General features: G+C 46.6%; 1 protein-coding gene across 1 annotated transcript in view; it reads left to right on the forward strand.

Annotated features, from left to right (window-relative positions):
- ANHX (anomalous homeobox) overlaps nucleotides 1-19,310 on the forward strand; it is a 158,955-nt gene that overhangs the window by 12,676 nt on the left and 126,969 nt on the right. Inside the window, exon 2 of the mRNA XM_078639995.1 lies at nucleotides 14,568-14,691. Coding sequence (XP_078496121.1) covers nucleotides 14,568-14,691 — 124 coding nt within the window. The remainder of the gene's footprint in view (nucleotides 1-14,567; nucleotides 14,692-19,310) is intronic.

Consider the following 19,310-nt stretch of genomic DNA (forward strand, 5'->3'; position numbering starts at 1 on the left):
AAATAGGATGTGGGAGAGGATAGTCAACAAGGTGAATACTGAAGCACCTTGCCTGCGCACAATTGATCATATAAGGAATAGGTACTATGATGTGCGAAGGAGGGTAGAAAACCTGCTGGCCAGAGCCCCCCAAACCCAGATTTGCATATACATTGTTGGGGTATTAGCCTCCAACCCAATTTTTTTCTCTACATTGCTGAGAGTGTTAGACCTTCATCTCCCAATTTTGGCTGGACATTTCCGGGAGTATTAACCACCCAGCCCCCATTTGGGTCTGAATTGCTGGAACTATTAGCTCTCCCTCCCCCCAAAATTGCCTCTACATTGCTGGAAGTATTCACCCCACCCCAAATTAACTGTAGTTGTGCCCCTGCTTTCTTTTATGTTGCCTTTCACAGGGTAGTGGCGTTACTGTGTGGGGGTAGATGTCTGACTTACCTTCCGCGACGACCGCGTCGGTTGGGGTTGTAGTATTACTCGTAGATGTAGAGTACAGGGATGACATGCGTGATGGGATACATGGCTGCGCAGTCTCCGTCGCAGGAATCGTGTTGTGGCGCGATTCAGAGCTGAAATACTCCCTTCCGGACGCTCTGATGTGTTGGTTGTGGCAAACGATTCAGCTCTTAGGAAGTATGCATCATACTTGGGCGTTCGGATTCGGCCTGGGAAATGCCTCTGGACAACTCCATTCTGAGTTTCTGGAGTCTTCTCATTAGGAAACTCCAGTTGGATTCGGAGCGACCGAGTGGATCGATAAGTGAAGGGTTTTGGGCATCGTACTGCGTCGTTTGGCAGAACCGCATCCTAGTACAAGTCAATTGCAACGTCTGACTCCGGATGGCTCTTGGATGGCCTTCCTGATGACATCGTAATTGGGCCCTTAGTCTGTGAAGACTAGGCCGTTGAGGCCCAGAAGTAGTGAACAAAACCAAACCAGGCATCAAGACTGTGAAACTCTTATGTATTTGGTCATGTTAATGATGAAATTCACTGTTGTAAAGTCTCCAGGTGTAACCTAGCAACCCTTTGTGAATTCCACAAATAAATAAATCTGCAACCATTTGAGGAAAGTATGGTGTAGATTCGCCCATTTGATTCTGAGATTGATACCTGCATGATCAGAAGGAAAGCGCCCCATTAGGTAGTATGGTCAGAAATTGGATAGTGATACAATCATGAGTAGTGATAAGACACATAATTTGCTCTGTGTTTCCTACCCTTTCAAAGAGGCAAGGATTATGGTTATGTGTCACTACATCGACGAACAGCTACATTGATGGCAAAACGTTGGCAACCACTGCATTGTCAAGGTAAAGTTGTTCTTGTGTGTTTTTTCTACTACATTGGCCCTACATTCATTTTGTTATTTATTTTTTTAGTTATTATGCCTTTTTCAAATTTAATGAGAGAATTTTCTCAACCATAATTATAATTCCCTAAAAAAAAATCAAATATTTAATTTAATATTTTCCTTAACCTAATCCTAATACTTACTGTCATATGTTTTATTGCATGTAACTCTTTTCAACAGTTCTTGTTGTCCCTACCATATACATAACCCTAAAATATGTACCTAATTATGATTATTTCTAAATACTTTTTTTCCTGTGCTTAACACTAAAACTAGCTTTAACCATAATGTTTTTGAAATTATTTTTAATTAATTCAAATCTGTTGTCACTTATCCTAGTGCAATTCCTAGTTTAATTTTTAATTTAAGTTCATTTTCTGATCATTCTAAAACTAAACATATTTCTAATTTATTTCTCACCTTCTTCCTTTATGGCATACAGTTGTTTTCTTAGGCTTAACATATCCGTTATACTTAATTCGTAATACATTTTAATGAATTTAAATTTTGCTAAAAATCAAACATTGAAAAAAATACCTTTGGATGGGGAAACCCCCAAACTCTTTCCTCCCCTTCTTTTTTTTTAATTAAATGTATTATATTTCCATTTGTTTAATGTACTTATTCAAGGAGGGGGCAGTGAATTACTGAGGCCTTTTGCTTTGTAGTTAATTTAATTAATTTATTTTAGATATCTTTCCTTTAATTTAATTTACATTTTTTTACATGTTTTGACCTGTGTGCTTCATTTAATCTTGTTACTGACGTTACCGTTTTCGATATAGGAGTCATCAGTATAGTTACTCTGTCGATGTAGTAACCTCAATGTGGTGATAGTGATGTACTGGAGATACACATGGTTTCAGACTCACTTTTCCTTACAACACAACTACATTTTTCAGGCTAAACTGGCGCTGGGATGTGGCTGGAGACCATCTGCTTTATTTTTCTACAGTTACAGAGTAGCGCTGTGGGGCTTAAATACTGCAGAGAATTAAAAAAACCTTTACACTGGTGTCAACTAAAGGGTTAACTTGACTGGTAGCCACCTTCCATCCATATCTTCCGTACTGTGGTGTTGTGTGGTCAATGTGGTTTTTTAAATCTGCACTGTGTTGGACTTGGCCCTCTTGGCAGGGTCATCCCTGAACTTTTTGCCTTCCTCCAATATTCTCTCTGACCTGTTTGTGTTGGTTTAATGACTCTGGGCACTTTACCACTGCTGACAAGTGCTAAATTGCATATGCTCTCCCTACTGTAAAGTGCTACATGTGACTGATTTCCATGATTGGCTTATTTGGTTTACTGTCAGTCCCCAGTACAGTGCACCAGGAGTGCCAGGGATTGTAAATACAAATGCTGCTGGTGGGCTTGCCGTAACCAAAACTGGGTCTGGGCTCACGGGCAATAAGGACAAGCCTCACTTAACACAAACAACCAAAACGAGCACCAATATTGCCACCTAATTTCTACAAGGGCCTGGGATGACCACTCAACCTACTGAGCTAAACAGTAAGTCTCAAGACAACTCTTTTAGTCCAGAATAAATCAATTGTTTTAATGTCATGTTTTAACAATACATATTTAGAACAAATTCACATAATTGAAAACATTGCTTACTTCACTCCACATTTACTCACGACAACAGTTCTTGCATTCTGATCAATCATTCAACCATACATACACATTATACAAAACATAGAATCAATTTACATCAGTTACTACAAAAATTATTTACAACCATAATTAAACTAAACAGCATAGGAAGTGACCACATTTTTTGTAAAACAGTTTTTGTTTCAAAACTCCTAATGCTGTATGAAAACGGTCTACGCGTTTCGAAAACCCTTTGTTCAAGGGAATTCTCTTCAGGACCACGTAGCTGTGAATGGAAAGACAGGCATGATTCAGTCTAGTCAGAAGACTACTCCTGTGACACTTCTAGGTAAAAGGAAAGGAACCTAATCCTACCTCAAAGGTGCTCGATTTCTTTAAATGTGGGCTCTGAAATAAACACAAGAACAGCCCAACTTAGTATAAACTATCAATTAGCTTTTCCATATACAGATCTATTTACAATCAAACTCTCAACCAACCCAAGTCAGATGTACTTACAGTCGCCGCTTGCAGCACTGGTTGTGCCACCCACAGAAGCGGCCTAGTAAAATATGTCTAAGGTCTGCCATTGCAGAACCTGCGTGCAGTCTGGTACTGTCATGCTAACTGCGCAAGTACACCTACTTGCCAGTCTCTAAACATTCCCTTTACTTCATGTGAGTCACTGGCCTTGGCCGCCCCCGCCGCTGGAAGCCCGGAGTCCCGTGCAAGGCTGAGTCAGCCCGTACGCCTGTAGCGTACCGGCCGCACCACTCCGGGATACTGAGAGGTCACCCGCTTTGTGATTCCTGGTAAATCCGACGGAAGGAACGGCGCGTAGAGAGAAACGTCCGCACCGGATTCGCTGCCGGTACTGGCCGAGTACCCGCCGCCTAGGTGCCTGTGTTGTACGCCTACGCCTTGCCTCCAACCTTAAAGAATTATGCTCTCCCCCCGTATGCCGCATCCGCTGGGTGCTTGATCTTGCCAACGCGTACGCCGAGAGCACGCCAAAGAGTACACTTGAAGCATATAACGAAGAAGAACACTTGACGCGTACACCGAGGAGTACGCCACCCAAAGAGTACGCTTGAAGCGTATAACGAAGAAGAACGCTCAACGTGTACGCCAGGAGTACGCCGCGTCCGCTGGGCGCATTCCCTTGCAACCGTACGCTCTCCCCGACCTTTCAGCGCATTCTTTGTCACAGGCTCGGGGCCCGCAACGTTCTTATTTCCCCTTGGGCCCTGTACGCTTTGGTTTGTCCAGTACGCCCCTGCCTGCCAGCATTGTCCGCCGCAGGCGTGAGGCGCATACACCGCTGTAGAAGCCTTCCGTTCGCCTTGGAGTACGAGTCCCACAGGAGTGGTACGACTCGTACCCCGTGGTAGAATTGACCGCGCCGTACGCGGCGCGCCGCGAGACGCGTGAGAATTGGCAGGGCCTGTTCTCCCCGCCTGAACGAGGCGGACAGAAGCGCTACAAAGCACCCAGACCTAACGGACATTGCCCCAGAGCCCTGACATCGTGCCCTGAGTGTGGTGGAACTGTTTCTAAGGTGATTAGAACTAGATGGAAGCAGCCTAAGTATTTTTCTGAACCCTAAAGCAACACTTGCCATTTTGAGATCTTGTGGCCCCCCATTTTAAAACGTTATAGAAGGTCTTGTGATAATTTTACCTACCTGCATATATTTTTACATAAAGTACACGTATTTTGATATAATCTACAGCCTGGTGTCTATTTGTGGGGGGATCAGTGTTTTTGCTGTGTGAGATTGCAAATGCTTAACTGACTTAGCGCTCCTGAGATTAGCCTTGACTGCTCGCGCCACGCAACCTAAAGGGTGAACAGGGGTTATTCTTAAGGGGTATTTCCCTTGCCCTGACTAGAGGGGAGAGTCCCTGTTTGTCACAAGTGCATACCTGTGCCAATCAGAGACCCCCAAGTCTAACACACAGTTATTGTTATGTCTGACCCACTGCACACAAGTTGAGTTGTATATTTGGTGTTGTAGTTGTATGTAATAGCATGCTTTTGTTTTTCCAGGAAATGCTCTCTCATCTCAAAGCGGGACATACAAGAATCCTACTTTCTGCTAATGTAATGCTCGCAGTGCTTTAGGAACAGCTTAGTGGGCCTGATTCACAAAGGTAAAGTCAGACTTTTGGTCTAAGTTTAGAACAAAAGTCTAACTTTACTGCTTTTTGGTATTCACAAAAGTCAGCTATGAGTACTATCTTAACCTCTGCACTCGGGGTGGAATTCCCACACTCGGGCGGAGATCCGCCTCGAGTGTGGTGATTCCACCCGAGTGCAGAAACTCCGCCCAAGTGCAGACATAAATATACTGTTTGTAACTTACCTTTGTAAATATTGAAAGTTGTGAACTTAGACTTTTGGTATAACTTTACCTTTGTGAATCAGGCCCTATGTGCTTATCATTTCATAAAATGCTCCCTACATTTTGATACCACCTGGAAACATACTCAAATCTCCAGTGGGAAACTTGTCTCAGCATCCGAGCACCCATCTTTTGCACAAGCTGAAGCCTTCTGACCATTCCAACAGAAGTTTGTGGATAGACCAAAGTTGCTGTGCTGTGTTGCAGTACGGCTTGAGAGCAGCACAGAGACATAACTACAAAGATATACAACTCCTGCTCTTTTACCCAGAACTGCTGCAGAAACTGCCTGCCTAGCACCACATACACTCCTTTGCACAGCAGTGCGATTTTGTGTGAATGATGTCTAGCTTATATTTTGTAAGAGATACTTGTTGAAGTTTACTAGCTGGCCATTACATTGTGGGTCATAGGGAGCATTTTTATGTGACCAACATTGTGGTTTCTAACATTTCCAATAATGAGAATTGGCAGTGGTGATACATTCTGGGTATCCTTCTCTACTGAGAACTTCCACGAGATAGTCCAAAACCACAGATGTCATTACTGTGTCCGTAAACATGATCTTCTATAGCTTTGAATGATAATCTATGTTGTCAAGGACATACTACATGCATACAGGCAGACCTTTAATTGGCCCTGCGTTGTCAAAATCTACTTTTTGCCAAACAAAATTCGGCCATGGAACAGGTTGCATTGGTGGAGTTGAAGGTTTGCAGCTCTTGTCGCATAAGTCACAGGCATCACAGTGTCTGACAAAACTGTCTACCTCTGCATCCATTCCTAACCACTAGATAAGACTTCTCAGTAAATGCAAAAATCCCCTTACCACAGATTTTCATAAGAGACTTTCACATGTCTTGGCGGAATACATTTATCATTGTGAAAGACAAAATTCCCCACAATTAATCGGAGTGCAACTTGGGAAAAAGTATGAAGAGAACTTTTCATGCTTTTGCTTGGAGGATATTCCTCACAATGTTTTTTTTTTTTACAAGACCAAGGGCTAGATGTAGGTGGTTAAATACCGGTCGGTAAAGCCGAAATTCTGTAAATTTCAGCGTTACCGTCCGGTATTTAGCCCTGTACGATGTAGGTATTACCGAATGCCATCGGTAATACCGAATCGGTAAATGAAAGGAAAAGAGTTACTGATTCCTTATTTACCGATAGGTCAACACCGAAACCTCAAAATACCGAATCGGTAAATAATGAATCGGTAAAAATTCGGTAATGCGATGTAGCAAAAATCGGTAATACAGAATTTGTCCAAATTTGGTATTAAAGAATCGGTAATTACCACTGACGCAGAGCAGGTGGTAATCAGGTGCAGTGCATAAAAACAGCCCCAAAATGCAACAGTGTGAACACAATGGCGTTCCTCTACGTCATAGCAAGGCGGCTAAGTTTGCGAGCAGCAGGACAGAGGATTTGGAGACGGGAAGAGCGTGTGTACAGACTGCGTGTCACACTGTTCCAAATGACTGAGCCAGAAATCCATGACAGGTACAGGCTACACCCACACACCATCCTTGACCTGATACAGGACCTGCAACCATACCTGGAGCATCAGACACCAAGGGTGCACGCAAAACCCACCAATGTACAGGTACTCTGTTGCCTGCACCTCCTGGCATCAGGAAGTTACCAGAGTGTGATAACCGCAGCAGGTGGTGTGTCACAGAGCTGCCTGTCCCGTTTCTTCAACTCCTTTCTGGACGCTATGATGCAGAGAATGCATCACTACATACGCTTCCCCAGCACACAGGCGGAGCTGCAGCAGACCAAGCTGGATTTCTACCAAAAAGCACAGTTTCCACATGTAATAGGCTGCATCGATGGGAACCACATACCAACTGCCCACCTGCAGCTACAGAATACATATACCGCAACCTCAAATCAACGCACTCAATCAACGTGCAGGTGATATGTGATGCAAACTTCATCATTTTCTGACATTGTGGCCAAATTCCCAGGGAGTACCCACGACTCCTACATATTCAGGAACAGTGGGATCTGTACACGTCTGGCTGCTGAGGAATTCGGAGAAGGATACCTACTAGGTAAATCAATGTGACACACCCTGATGTATACCTTGGATTAACGTATTGGTGACCCAAAATAATGCCACTTTCTTTCCCATTTAGGTGACAGTGCATATGCCCTCCGGTCATTCATACTAACACCATACCTCAACCCATCCACCCCAAGAGAAAGGAGATACAATGTGGCACATAAAAGCACGCGCAACGTTGTGGAGCGCACCTTTGGACTGCTAAAAAGCAGGTTCCGTTGCCTCCACAAAAGTGGAGGTGCATGTCAGTACCGCCCCATCACCTGCTGCAAAATAATAGCAACATGTGTAATGCTGCATAACCTTGCCACAGAGAGAGGAACAGCAGTGGAACTAACTGACTCTGAGGACGAGGGTGTATGCATCAAGTCTCTGCCTCTCCCTGCGCCTAGACCGGCGGTCCTCCTCAAACTTGGTGCCGAGCTGCCTCACAGCCGACGCCACATCACTCATGCCCTCAGACATGGTGTTATTAATCGCACTGATCCCCTTTTCGATGCGATGCATGTGCGCATTCATGTGTGATATCTCCCGCTGCACTAACCGCATTGCTCTCCATTCAGCATGTTGCCTTCCAGCCCAGCGAGCACACTGTCACCTTGGCCCGGGATTGGAGGACTGGTTGCCCTTGCCCTGTGGCGCCTTGAGCATGTGTGGGGGTGCTCTGATGGGGACTCTGATCTTTCCCTGTTAGCATCCTCAACCGCTGTGGACTCTTGGCCCCCTGTGCTCTCTTCCTCCTACACCTCCATCTGCGGGAGGGTGGCCACGGCTTGTCTCCTGACTGTGGCGGTGGTGTTGATTGTGACAGTGGTGATGGTTTTGTTGGTGATGGTGGCGTTGTCTGGAGCTGTGGGGATGGTGGGGACTGAGACGTTGGTGGTGCTGGTGGAGGTGGGGTTGTGTGCACTGCAGGCGACTGCTCCTCCTCCTGTTGTCTCCCCTCTGGCCTGGGTGCCTTCCCTCTGCTCCCCTCTGCTGCATTGTGAGATGTCTCGCCTGAAAGACAGAATGTAGATATACTCACTTATCTGGCAGCATTTGCATTGCATTAAACATTAAACATTATGCCTGTCAATCACAGTGACTGTCCTCTGCTGTCACATCCCTTTGGGTTTGCTAGACTGACTGTTCTGAACATGTGTTACTTATGACTACATCTCCCATAATGCATTGCAGGTTATGAGTGAAACATGGACTGGAGTGGGAGTACCTATGCCTCTCTGGGGATTGGGGTTGGGGAAGGGGGTGCACAGCATACTGTGCATGAAGCTTACCTTGTTTGCAGGCAGCTCTGGCAGAGCTGTCTGCGTCACCGATCCCACTAACTCTCCGGCTGGAGGGTGGACTCCACCATGAGCTCCAGGGCTATTGGTGCAGGTGCTCTGCTCCTCCCTCCACAAGTTTTGGTAGCCTGCCTCTCCTCCATCCTCGCCTTCGCAGTCTTCCTCAGGTCATACCACCTTTTCTTTATGACCTCAATGGAGCGCTGGGTGACCCTAAAGGCATTTATCTTGCTCTGAATCGCAAGCCAGATCTGTCTCTTCTGCGATTCTGGCACATGGAGGGACTGCTTGCCAAACAGCTTCTCGTGGTCCTTGGTGACTTCTCCTATGAGGACCTCCAGCTCCTTTTCACTAAACTTTTGTTTTTGTTTTGTTTCAGCTCCCTCCTTCTCTCTTTCCTGGTTTGCCATTCTCCTAGTTGTTGTTTTTTTTTTTGCAAAGAGAGGGTGTGTTGCTCCTGGCTCCTCTGCTCAGCTACCTGCCTCACAGTCAGCTCCAGGTTCAGTGCAGCTGCCTGGGTGTGGCCACTTCCTGTTTGGGAGGTAATTGGGTTGCACAGGATTGGCTGATACAACAAATTCAGAATTTTTAAATTACCGATTCGGTATTGGATTCGGTATTTACGAATCGGTATTGGGGTTTCGGTATTTTTTTTTACTGAAACCTTCCGTTTCGCTATTTTTTACCGAATATTACCGATGCAGTAATTTTTACCGAATCTTTATGTACTTCAGAAATACCGATTCCTTAATACCGAATCGGTGAAATTCGGTATTAAGGAATCGGTATTTCACATTTACCTACATCTAGCCCCAAGTACTTTGGGCCATATGTAGGTAACTTGGAAATACCGATTCCTAAATACCGAATGTTACCGATTCGGTATTTAGGAATCGGTATTTCATATGTAGGGAATAATTCGGTAAGAAATACCGAATCGGTAATATTCCTTATTACCGATTCGGTAATAAGGAATCACCTACCCATTCCTTCCTATGGGCTTGGAGGCCCATAGGAAAAATGTGGAGCAATTCGGTATTACCGAATCAGTATTACCGATTCGGTAATCGCGGGAGGTATTTCAAGGGTGCCAGGGTGTCCAAAGGACACCCCCTGGCACCCCTGAAATGTGCATGTGTGCACATCTGGCACACATGCATGCCCTAAGGGCATGGATGTGTGCCACATGGCACACTTCAAAAAGCAAAAAAGTGCTTTTTGAAAGGAAATCGCTATTTACCACCAACTAGGAGTTGGTAGTAAATAGCGATTCCTTAAGGCTGAGGTGCACTGTTTTAAGTGCTACCTAATTGCATTTAAGGAATCGGTATTAAGGAATCAGTATTTACCGTTTCCTTAATACTGAATCCTCCCTATATCTCAAATGCCTAAACACTGGTCGGTTACGGTGAAATTTAATGAATTTCACCGTTACTGAGCGGTATTGTCCCTAGTATTTTAGGGCAGCCAGTTTTCCTCCGACACCTAACCCACTTGTATGGCACAAACATAACCAATGCACGCAAACGTTTCCAATTTGCAGTCATCTGATCCACCCTTCTCATTACTCAGGCAGCCTAACCGGAATAGGCAGTCCGCAGGTTGATTCCTGCTTCCTGGTACACAGGATCTACCAAAGCTGTGCTTCTAAAGCTTAGAGCTAAGTCCTGCATGTCATGCTGTGGAAATCAGCCATTCCTCTGGTGACAAAATCTGCATTAAAGGTTTATGATTGGTATGCAATATAAATGTAATCCCCAGACAGAATGTTTAAAATGATGTGTTGCCCAGACTTATGCAAGCCACCATCACTTGATGACGGAATACCGCCTTTCAGTCTCACTTAGAGTTTTTGATGCACAAACCACCACCTACTCGTTATTTCCTGACCTCTGGGACAGGACTGCCCCCAAACCGTAAGCACTGCTTTCAATGGAAATTATACAGTTATTCTCTACAGAGAAGTGCACAAACAACAGATGATGGACAGAAATGCTGAACAAAATAAACATTCATCCCCAGTCACAGATCTGAGTTAAATCCTTTTATTTTTTGCTTGCCACTCCATTCCAGTTTGGTCCCAGCCATAAGCAAATCAGTCTTGACCCGAACAGTCCAGCTCGAACTGCTTGGACCTCCCCGACTGGAAAAGAGCATTCTTGGGGCAGTTTCGGGGTCTCACCCATCATCGGCCTGGCTTGCTTAAATCCGGTGGCTTAAGGAGCATAGGACCCATGTCTGGGCACAACCTTCCCACTTAAAATGACAATTGCAAAAAGATGGACAAAAGGATGACCAAATCAAACATTTATTCACAGTCACAGATATGGGTTCAAATTGCTCGATTTTTTGCCACCATGCCTTTCCAGGTTGGATCCAACCATATGCAAATCAGTCTCGACCCTGTTCTCCATGGGAACAGATTAGCATGTACTGCGAAGCAAGGTCCTCCCTGCTCTGGAAACATGCATCCTGGTAACACTTTCAGGGCACCACCCCATATCAGCTAGGCTAGCTTGAATCCGGTGGCATATGGAGCATGGGACCCACGTCTGGGCATACCTTTTCCACTTGGGGCAACATTTGCAAAAATAACAGGTGATGGACGGAATGCAGAACAAATCAAACATTCATCTCCAGTCCCAGATCAGGGTTAAATCCGTTGTTATTTTGCTCACCATGCCATTCTAGTTTGAATTTAACCATATGCAAATCAGTCTTGACCCTGTTCCCCATGAGAACAGTTTGGCCCAAAATGCCAGGCCCAGTCCTCCCTGCACTGGAAATAAGCATCCTATGACCAGTTTTGGGTTTTCACCCCTCATCAACCAGGCTAGCTTGAAATCCAGTGGCATAGCAAGCACAGGACCCACGTCTGGGCAGACCCTTCCCACTTAGGGTGACAAATGCACAAAGGACAAACGATGGACGGAATGTTGAACAAATCAAGCATTCATCCCAAGCACAGACCAGGATGCTTGTTTCCAACCATGTCCCCAAGATCAACAGACAGATGTGGGGGAGCTAGGTGACTTAGCAGCAGATCTTGAAATGAAAATGAGCAAGTGCCCAGAGGAACAGCATCCTATGGAAAGCAGTCCTGACTTACGAGGAACTGGTACTGAATTATAAAGAATTCGAGAATAGGTTCTGGCAGAATAACATTAGAAATCAGGGATCACCTTGTAGTGCAGAAGACCTGGATATAAAGGTGTATGTTTAGAGACTCACCATTATTCACTGCCGGATGGTGAGCTGTTGATTTGATATGGTTGCACACATAGAGTGTCTGGGGCAGGGCTTATGACTGATGCATTGCCAGATATTCTCACATGTGTGCATTTCTTCAAGGAGACAGAGGAGAAAAGGAAGCTGTGCATTCCATGGACTCTGGCTTTTGTGTGGTACAACCTTCAACTGTACGATGACCTGGCAGCTTCCATATTTAAGCAGGGAAGATAATTCCAACCAATGAAGGTACACCTCACAGAAAAGGGTTTACCACACCAATGGGGTCATCTGTTTCAGCTTTATCTTCACACAGGGCATTCAGAAACATTTTATGAAAACCCTGCCTGAAGTACATACAGTACTTGGGATTACAGGAGAAGGTGAGAAAGTTAATGACGGAGCAAACCACCTAACAACAATCTGAGATCAGGATGGTAGCTGGTTTGGCGACACAGGCATAAGAGGACACGGGCACAAGCGGGCCCTGGTATAAGTGGACCCAGGCATAAGCGGTTAACCACAGCTTGAGAGAAAGAGAAAGCTTAGGTCACGGCCCTACAGAAACTTAAGAGACTAAGGGGCAGATGTACAACCCATTTTTGCGTCCGCAAACGGGAGATCATCCCGTTTGCGACCGAAAAAAGGTTCCAGGCATGTACAAATGCTATTTTGCCAGTCACTAACTCGCAAAATAGCATTTGAGAATTTGAGACTCCTGCTATTAGGAAGGGTCGTCCCGTCCTAATAGCGAGTCACCATGCATTGTACTGTTGTTTTGCGACCGCATTTGCAGTCGCAAAACACTCGCAGTTTACTACCTACTTCAAGTAGGTGGTAAACCACTTGCAAACGGGAAGGGGCCCCCATGGGACCCCTTCTCCTTTGTGAGTGTGTGCATAAATATTTTTTAGGAGCAGGCAGTGGTCCCAGGGACCAATACCTGCCCTTAAAAACGAAACAAAAAGTTTCAATTTTGTTTTTAAATGCAGCCCGTTTTCCTTTATGTTAAAAAAACAGACCTGCTTTATCGAAAAAGCAGTCATAGACATGGTGGTCTGGTGACCACAGTAGGCCACCATTCCTGGAAGTGCTGGCCATTCCGAATGTGGTCGCAAATTGCGTCCGCTTCATTAATATTCATGAGTCATGCAATTTGCGTCCCCATTGGGAATCGCAAACAGTATCTGAGACACTGTTGTACTTTACATTTTGGGACTCGCAAATTACAAGTCGCAAAGTGACGTAATTTGCAACTCACAAAATGTAATCGTCGTACATCTGGCCCTAGGTGGCATGCAAGGCAAAGATGGTGAAGGCACAGACTAATGGGCCAGGGCGCGGAAGGCACAATTGAGACCTCCCATGACCTTCCCTGAAGTTCCTTGTATGTAATCCCAGAGAAAGAGTGGGGCTTTCAGTGGTGGGGAAAAGGGGCCTTGGAAATCACTGTGGATCAAAGTGGGGGCTACTGCCACTCCATCTGAAGAAACTTGGAACTTTACCTGTTTTCGTTCATAGCAAGTCCGTTTATGTTCACAATGTGAAGGTTAAGTTGGGTGCCTTTGGGGAATGGGGGACTCTCTGGTCCATATGGAGACTTGGAGTGCGAGGAACTATGTGGGCCCTGGATTGTCCAACCCCCAAGTGGTGGGGCTCCGGCTGCGGTGCTTTACAGCTCCTCTCACCTTTGTTTGTGCACATATGTTTTTAACAAAAACAATATCTGGTGGCATTTGTGAGGATAAATTATAGCCAGCAATCTACTGCATAGATTGGTTTAAAGGATTACCAAGGTGTACACATTCTATATATGTAGGGGAAGTAGACCATTATTATTTTCATCGAAGTGGCTTCGGTTGCATGACTGCATGCATTAGTGCACGCTTGCATGTGTGTTGAATGCCTCTACACCATACAAAAGCCAGATTCATTGGTTTTGTCAGTGCTGGCTTCTTCACTGGTCATTCAATGGCCATTCACCTTCTGAAGGGGCATCCATCATCTTCTTACACAAAATACCAACCTGAGAGCTGAGTTTTAGTTCAGAGCGAAAGTTCATGTTCAACAGAAAATCAGACGAGAAAGGAGACATGGAGTAGGGGATAAAGGCAGCGCTATGAGACGATGGCAAGCGAATGAGATGGGCCAATGGCTCAGGCCGCTGGGTCTGCTGTATGGGATGGCCGGAGCCATCAGGGGCTGTGCCCTAAGAGCTGAGGTCAATGCTTTTCAGCCACTTGTTCACCCGCTGCAGATCCAGCCGTGCAGCTGGGACCTGCCTCACTTTGGGAACTGTACAATTAGGCGCGGGACTGCGTTTCCACCGGCACCTTGGCGGGATGCCCACCATCCTGTAAATCTGAACCCAGGTCTTGAAAATTACTGTACTTACTGAAGTGACATCACACCGTACTCTCTGTAAATTACATGGGGTTTTAGAGCCCTTTCCCAATTTTCCTGATATTTGGTGATATTGTAGAGATATTTTAGTGAACTTTGAAATAATACATAAATGCCTATTGATACCCTCCACATTGGTGCTTTCTATGTATACCTTAATGCAGATGTCTCCAGGCTATGCCTAATGCACATACCCTCAGGTGTCCATCTTGTTTCTTCCAGGCACCCTCCACCTGCGGCGCTGTGCCCTTACGGCATGCCATGCCGAAATTTCCCACCTTCGGCGCGTCAGAGACTGATGGAGTTTGCGGCTCAGGTGACCGTGCACCCTACCAAGGAGCAGAGGGTGAGGACAGGGCATCAGCATGAGGAGTTACCCCTAGGGACAGAGGGTGCCTATTCCTGGAGGGATCAGGGTTTACAGAGGCGGCCCCCCACAGCGCATTGCCCACTAGTATCCATCATGCACACAAGTTAACGGGTAGACACCGAATATTTTGTCTCAAAGACATCAATGACACTTAAAGATCAGCTTGGCTTTAGAAAACCCTCAGCCAGCACTAGATTTGAAAAGTGATGAAAATACTCAAAGGTTATAAAGACAAGTCAGTAATGTCCCTCAAGACCCAAGTTATTCTACAATGGATTTAATCCACATACATGCAGTGAGCACCCAAACCAGATTATTACACCACTAGACAAATTATTCCAACAATTATAAAAATATATTCTTTTATTTCATTTCTTTTGTCAGAGGTTAACCTGGGAGGGGTCTAGAACCTCCTAGCTGTGCTGACTTGATATCAATTATACCTCTAATACCTAGTCCTTCATAGAATAACAGCGACCCCCACTGCCAGGTTGTGTTCTCATCTGTAGCTGGGGTGTCCCTTGGCTTTTGCTTCTGTGCTTTACCCTTTTGACAGCCAGATCTGGTTTGTCCTACAGACTGGTCAACTGCTTGTCACTACTGGTGCTTCCAAAGTAGGCCAGACTCCCCCACACTCCCATCAACCACCTGGAACCCTTGGGCTCATTACTGGCTGCAAGCACCTCATACCTATGTACACACAAACACTTGTCTCTTGCCCTGCCTTCAACCCACTCCCATTACTCCAGTAAAGAACCTGGGGGTGGGAGGGGCAGAAAGTCAGCACAGGCAAACATGTCACTGGTGTCTGGGAGGGACAAGCTAAAAGCTTCTGTGTTTTAATACATATAAGTCTTTCTGAACAACATCATCTAAAGTTTATGCTGCCTTTGATTTGGTCCTGTCTTGAATGCATTCCATTCAGAAGGTGATCCTACTTGAATACAGCAGAGCGGAAAGTTCTCCATTCATCCTGAAGCAAATATATGATATGATTTTTTTTCAGTTTGCTTAGAGGGGTCTGTGTTGCTGGTCTGTCATACTTAAATTGCATAGGTTGGCTGGAGAGAAGTGTATTTGTGATCTCTTGAGGTGCAGCCATTTAGACTCCAGTGGCTGTTGCGTTTGTGTTTGCATATCTGAAAATGTTTTGGAGAATCCAGTTGAGACCAGTGATGTTGAGGTTGGGCGTAAGTTCAGCAAAGAAAGCGCTGGAACTTATAAGTGCTCCTCCATGGCCTGCTGTTGGCTACAAATTAATTTGAAATGTTTTTGTGTTTTTACAAATGTGCATTAATGTAATATTTTAAGTTGTGTAAATTGTAATTCAAGTATTTGTTGTTATGTATTGTCATCTATTGCAAAAAAGGTTTAATTGTGGGCCTCAATGTGAGGTCGTTATCAATTATTAAATGTAAGTACTTGTCGCAGGTTGCCCTGTGATAGTTTGCTGCAACAAGTGCCAGAAAGACGTGGAACACTGCCGTTGTCCCTCTTTTCCTATGCTGCCCCCAAATGGTTCAGTGTCGACTACCTCCACTGCAGCGGCCACCCTGAAAGAGTAGCGCTGTATCTCATTTGGTTCAAACCTCCGACTCTAGGCTCGTCTTCTCCATTGTTACATACTGATAAACTCTCTGCGCTACCCCACCCACGTGTGCCAAGTGACCCAGCGAAAAGCGAGGCCTCACCTTCAGCTATTGCTGATACATTGTCAGTGCTACCTCATTCACGTGTGCCAAGAGACCCGCTGAGAAGCGAGGCCCAACCTCCAGCTATTGCTGAAACAATGTCAGTGCTACCTCATTAACATGCGCCAGGAGACCCGCTGAGAAGCGAGGCCTCTCCTTCAGCTATTGCTTATACAATGTCAGCACTACCTCATTCACATGTACCAAGAGACCCGCCGAGAAGCGAGGCCTCACCTCCAGCTATTTTTGATACAATGTCAGCGCTACCGCATTCACGTGTGCCAAGAGACCCGCCGAGAAGCGAGGCCTCACCTCCAGCTATTGCTGATACAATGTCAGCGCTACCGCATTCACGTGTCCCAAGAGACCCGCCGAGAAGTGAGGCCTCACCTCCAGCTATTACCGATACAATGTCAGTGCTACCTCATTCACGTGTGCCAAGTGACCCGCCGAGAAGCGAGGCCTCACCTCCAGCTATTACCGATACAATGTCAGCGCTACCTCGTTAACCTGCACCAAGAGACCCGCCGAGAAGCGAGGCCTCACCTCCAGCCATTGTCGATACAATGTCAGGGCTACCTCATTCACGTGTGCCAGAGACCCGCCGAGAAGCGAGCCCTCACCTCCAGCTATTGCTGATACAATGTCAGCTCTACCTCATTCACGTGTGCCAGAGACCCGCCGAGTAGCGAGGCCTCACCTTCAGCTATTGCCGATACAATGTCTGCGCTACCTCATTCACATGTGCCAAGAGACCCGCCGAAAGGCGAGGCCTCACCTCCAGCTATTGCTGATACAATGTCAGCGCTACCTCATTCATGTGTGCCAAGAGACCAGCCGAGAAGCTAGGCCTCACCTCCAACTATTGCTGATACAATGTCCGCGCTATCTCATTAACATGCGCCAAGAGACCCGCCGAGAAGCGAGGCCTCACCTCCAGCTATTGCTGATACAATGTCAGCGCTACCTCATTCATGTGTGCCAAGAGACCAGCCGAGAAGCTAGGCCTCACCTCCAACTATTGCTGATACAATGTCAGCGCTATCTCATTAACATGCGCCAAGAGACCCGGCGAGAAGTGAGGCCTCACCTCCAGCTATTGCTGATACAATGTCAGCGTTACCTCATTCACGTGTGCCAAGAGACCCGCCGAGAAGCGAGGCCTCACCTCCAGCTATTGCTGATACAATGTCAGCGCTACCTCATTAAAGTGCGCCAAGAGACCAGCCGAGAAGCGAGGCCTCACCTCCAACTATTGCTGATACAATGTCAGCGCTATGTCATTAACATGCGCCAAGAGACCCGGCGAGAAGTGAGGCCTCACCTCCAGCTATTGCTGATACAATGTCAGCGTTACCTCATTCACGTGTGCCAAGAGACCCGCCGAGAAGAGAGGCCTCATCTCCAGCTATTGCTGATACAATGTCAGCACTACCTCATTAACGTGCGCCAAGAGACCGGCCGAGAAGCGAGGCCTCACCTCCAGCTATGGCTGATACAATGTCAGCGCTACCTCATTAACATGTACCAAGAGACCCGCCGAGAAGCGAGGCCTCACCTCCAGTTATTGCCGATACAATGTCAGTGCTACCTCATTCACGTGCGCCAAGAGACCCGCCGAGAAGCGAGGCCTCACCTCCAGCTATTGCTGATACAATGTCAGCGCTACCTCATTCACGTGTGCCAAGAGACCCGCCGAGAAGCGAGGCCTCACCTCCAGTTATTGCCGATACAATGTCAGCGCTACCTCATTAACATGTACCAAGAGACCCGCCGAGAAGCGAGGCCTCACCTCCAGTTATTGCCAATACAATGTCAGTGCTACCTCATTCACGTGCGCCAAGAGACCCGCCGAGAAGCGAGGCCTCACCTCCAGCTATTGCTGATACAATGTCAGCGCTACCTCATTCACGTGTGCCAAGAGACCCGCCGAGAAGCGAGGCCTCACCTCCAGTTATTGCCGATACAATGTCAGCGCTACCTCATTAACATGTACCAAGAGACCCGCCGAGAAGCGAGGCCTCACCTCCAGTTATTGCCGATACAATGTCAGTGCTACCTCATTCACGTGCGCCAAGAGACCCGCCGAGAAGCGAGGCCTCACCTCCAGCTATTGCTGATACAATGTCAGCGCTACCTCATTCACGTGTGCCAAGAGACCCGCCGAGAAGCGAGGCCTCACCTCCAGTTATTGCCGATACAATGTCAGTGTTACCTCATTCAAGTATGCCAAGAGACCCTCCGAGAAGCGAGGCCTCACCTCCAGCTATTACCGATACAATGTCAGCGCTACCTCATTAATGTGCGCCAAGAGACCTGCCGAGAAGCGAGGCCTCACCTCCAGCCATTGTCGATACAATGTCAACGCTACCTCATTAACGTGCGCCAAGAGACCCGCCGAGAAGCGAGGCCTCACCTCCAGCCATTACCGATACAATGTCAGTGCTACCTCATTCAAGTGTGCCAAGAGACCCGCCGAGAAGCGAGGCCTCACCTCCAGCTATTGCTGATACAATGTCAGCGCTAACTCATTAACATGCGCCAAGAGACCCGCCGAGAAGCGAGGACTCACCTCCAACTATTGCTGATACAATGTCAGCGCTAACTCATTAACATGCGCCAAGAGACCCGCCGAGAAGCGAGGACTCACCTCCAACTATTGCTGATACAATGTCAGCGCTAACTCATTAACATGCGCCAAGAGACCCACCGAGAAGTGAGGCCTCACCTCCAGCCATTGTCGATACAATGTCAACGCTACCTCATTAACATGCGCCAAGAGACCCGCAGAGAAGCGAGGCCTCGCCTCCAGCTATTACCGATACAATGTCAGCGCTACCTCATTAACATGCGCCAAGACTCGCTGAGAAGCGAGGCCTCACCTCCAGCTATTGCGATACAATG

Source organism: Lissotriton helveticus, chromosome 4_2 (genome assembly GCF_964261635.1).
Source record: "Lissotriton helveticus chromosome 4_2, aLisHel1.1, whole genome shotgun sequence".
NCBI classification, from domain to species: Eukaryota; Metazoa; Chordata; class Amphibia; order Caudata; family Salamandridae; genus Lissotriton; species Lissotriton helveticus.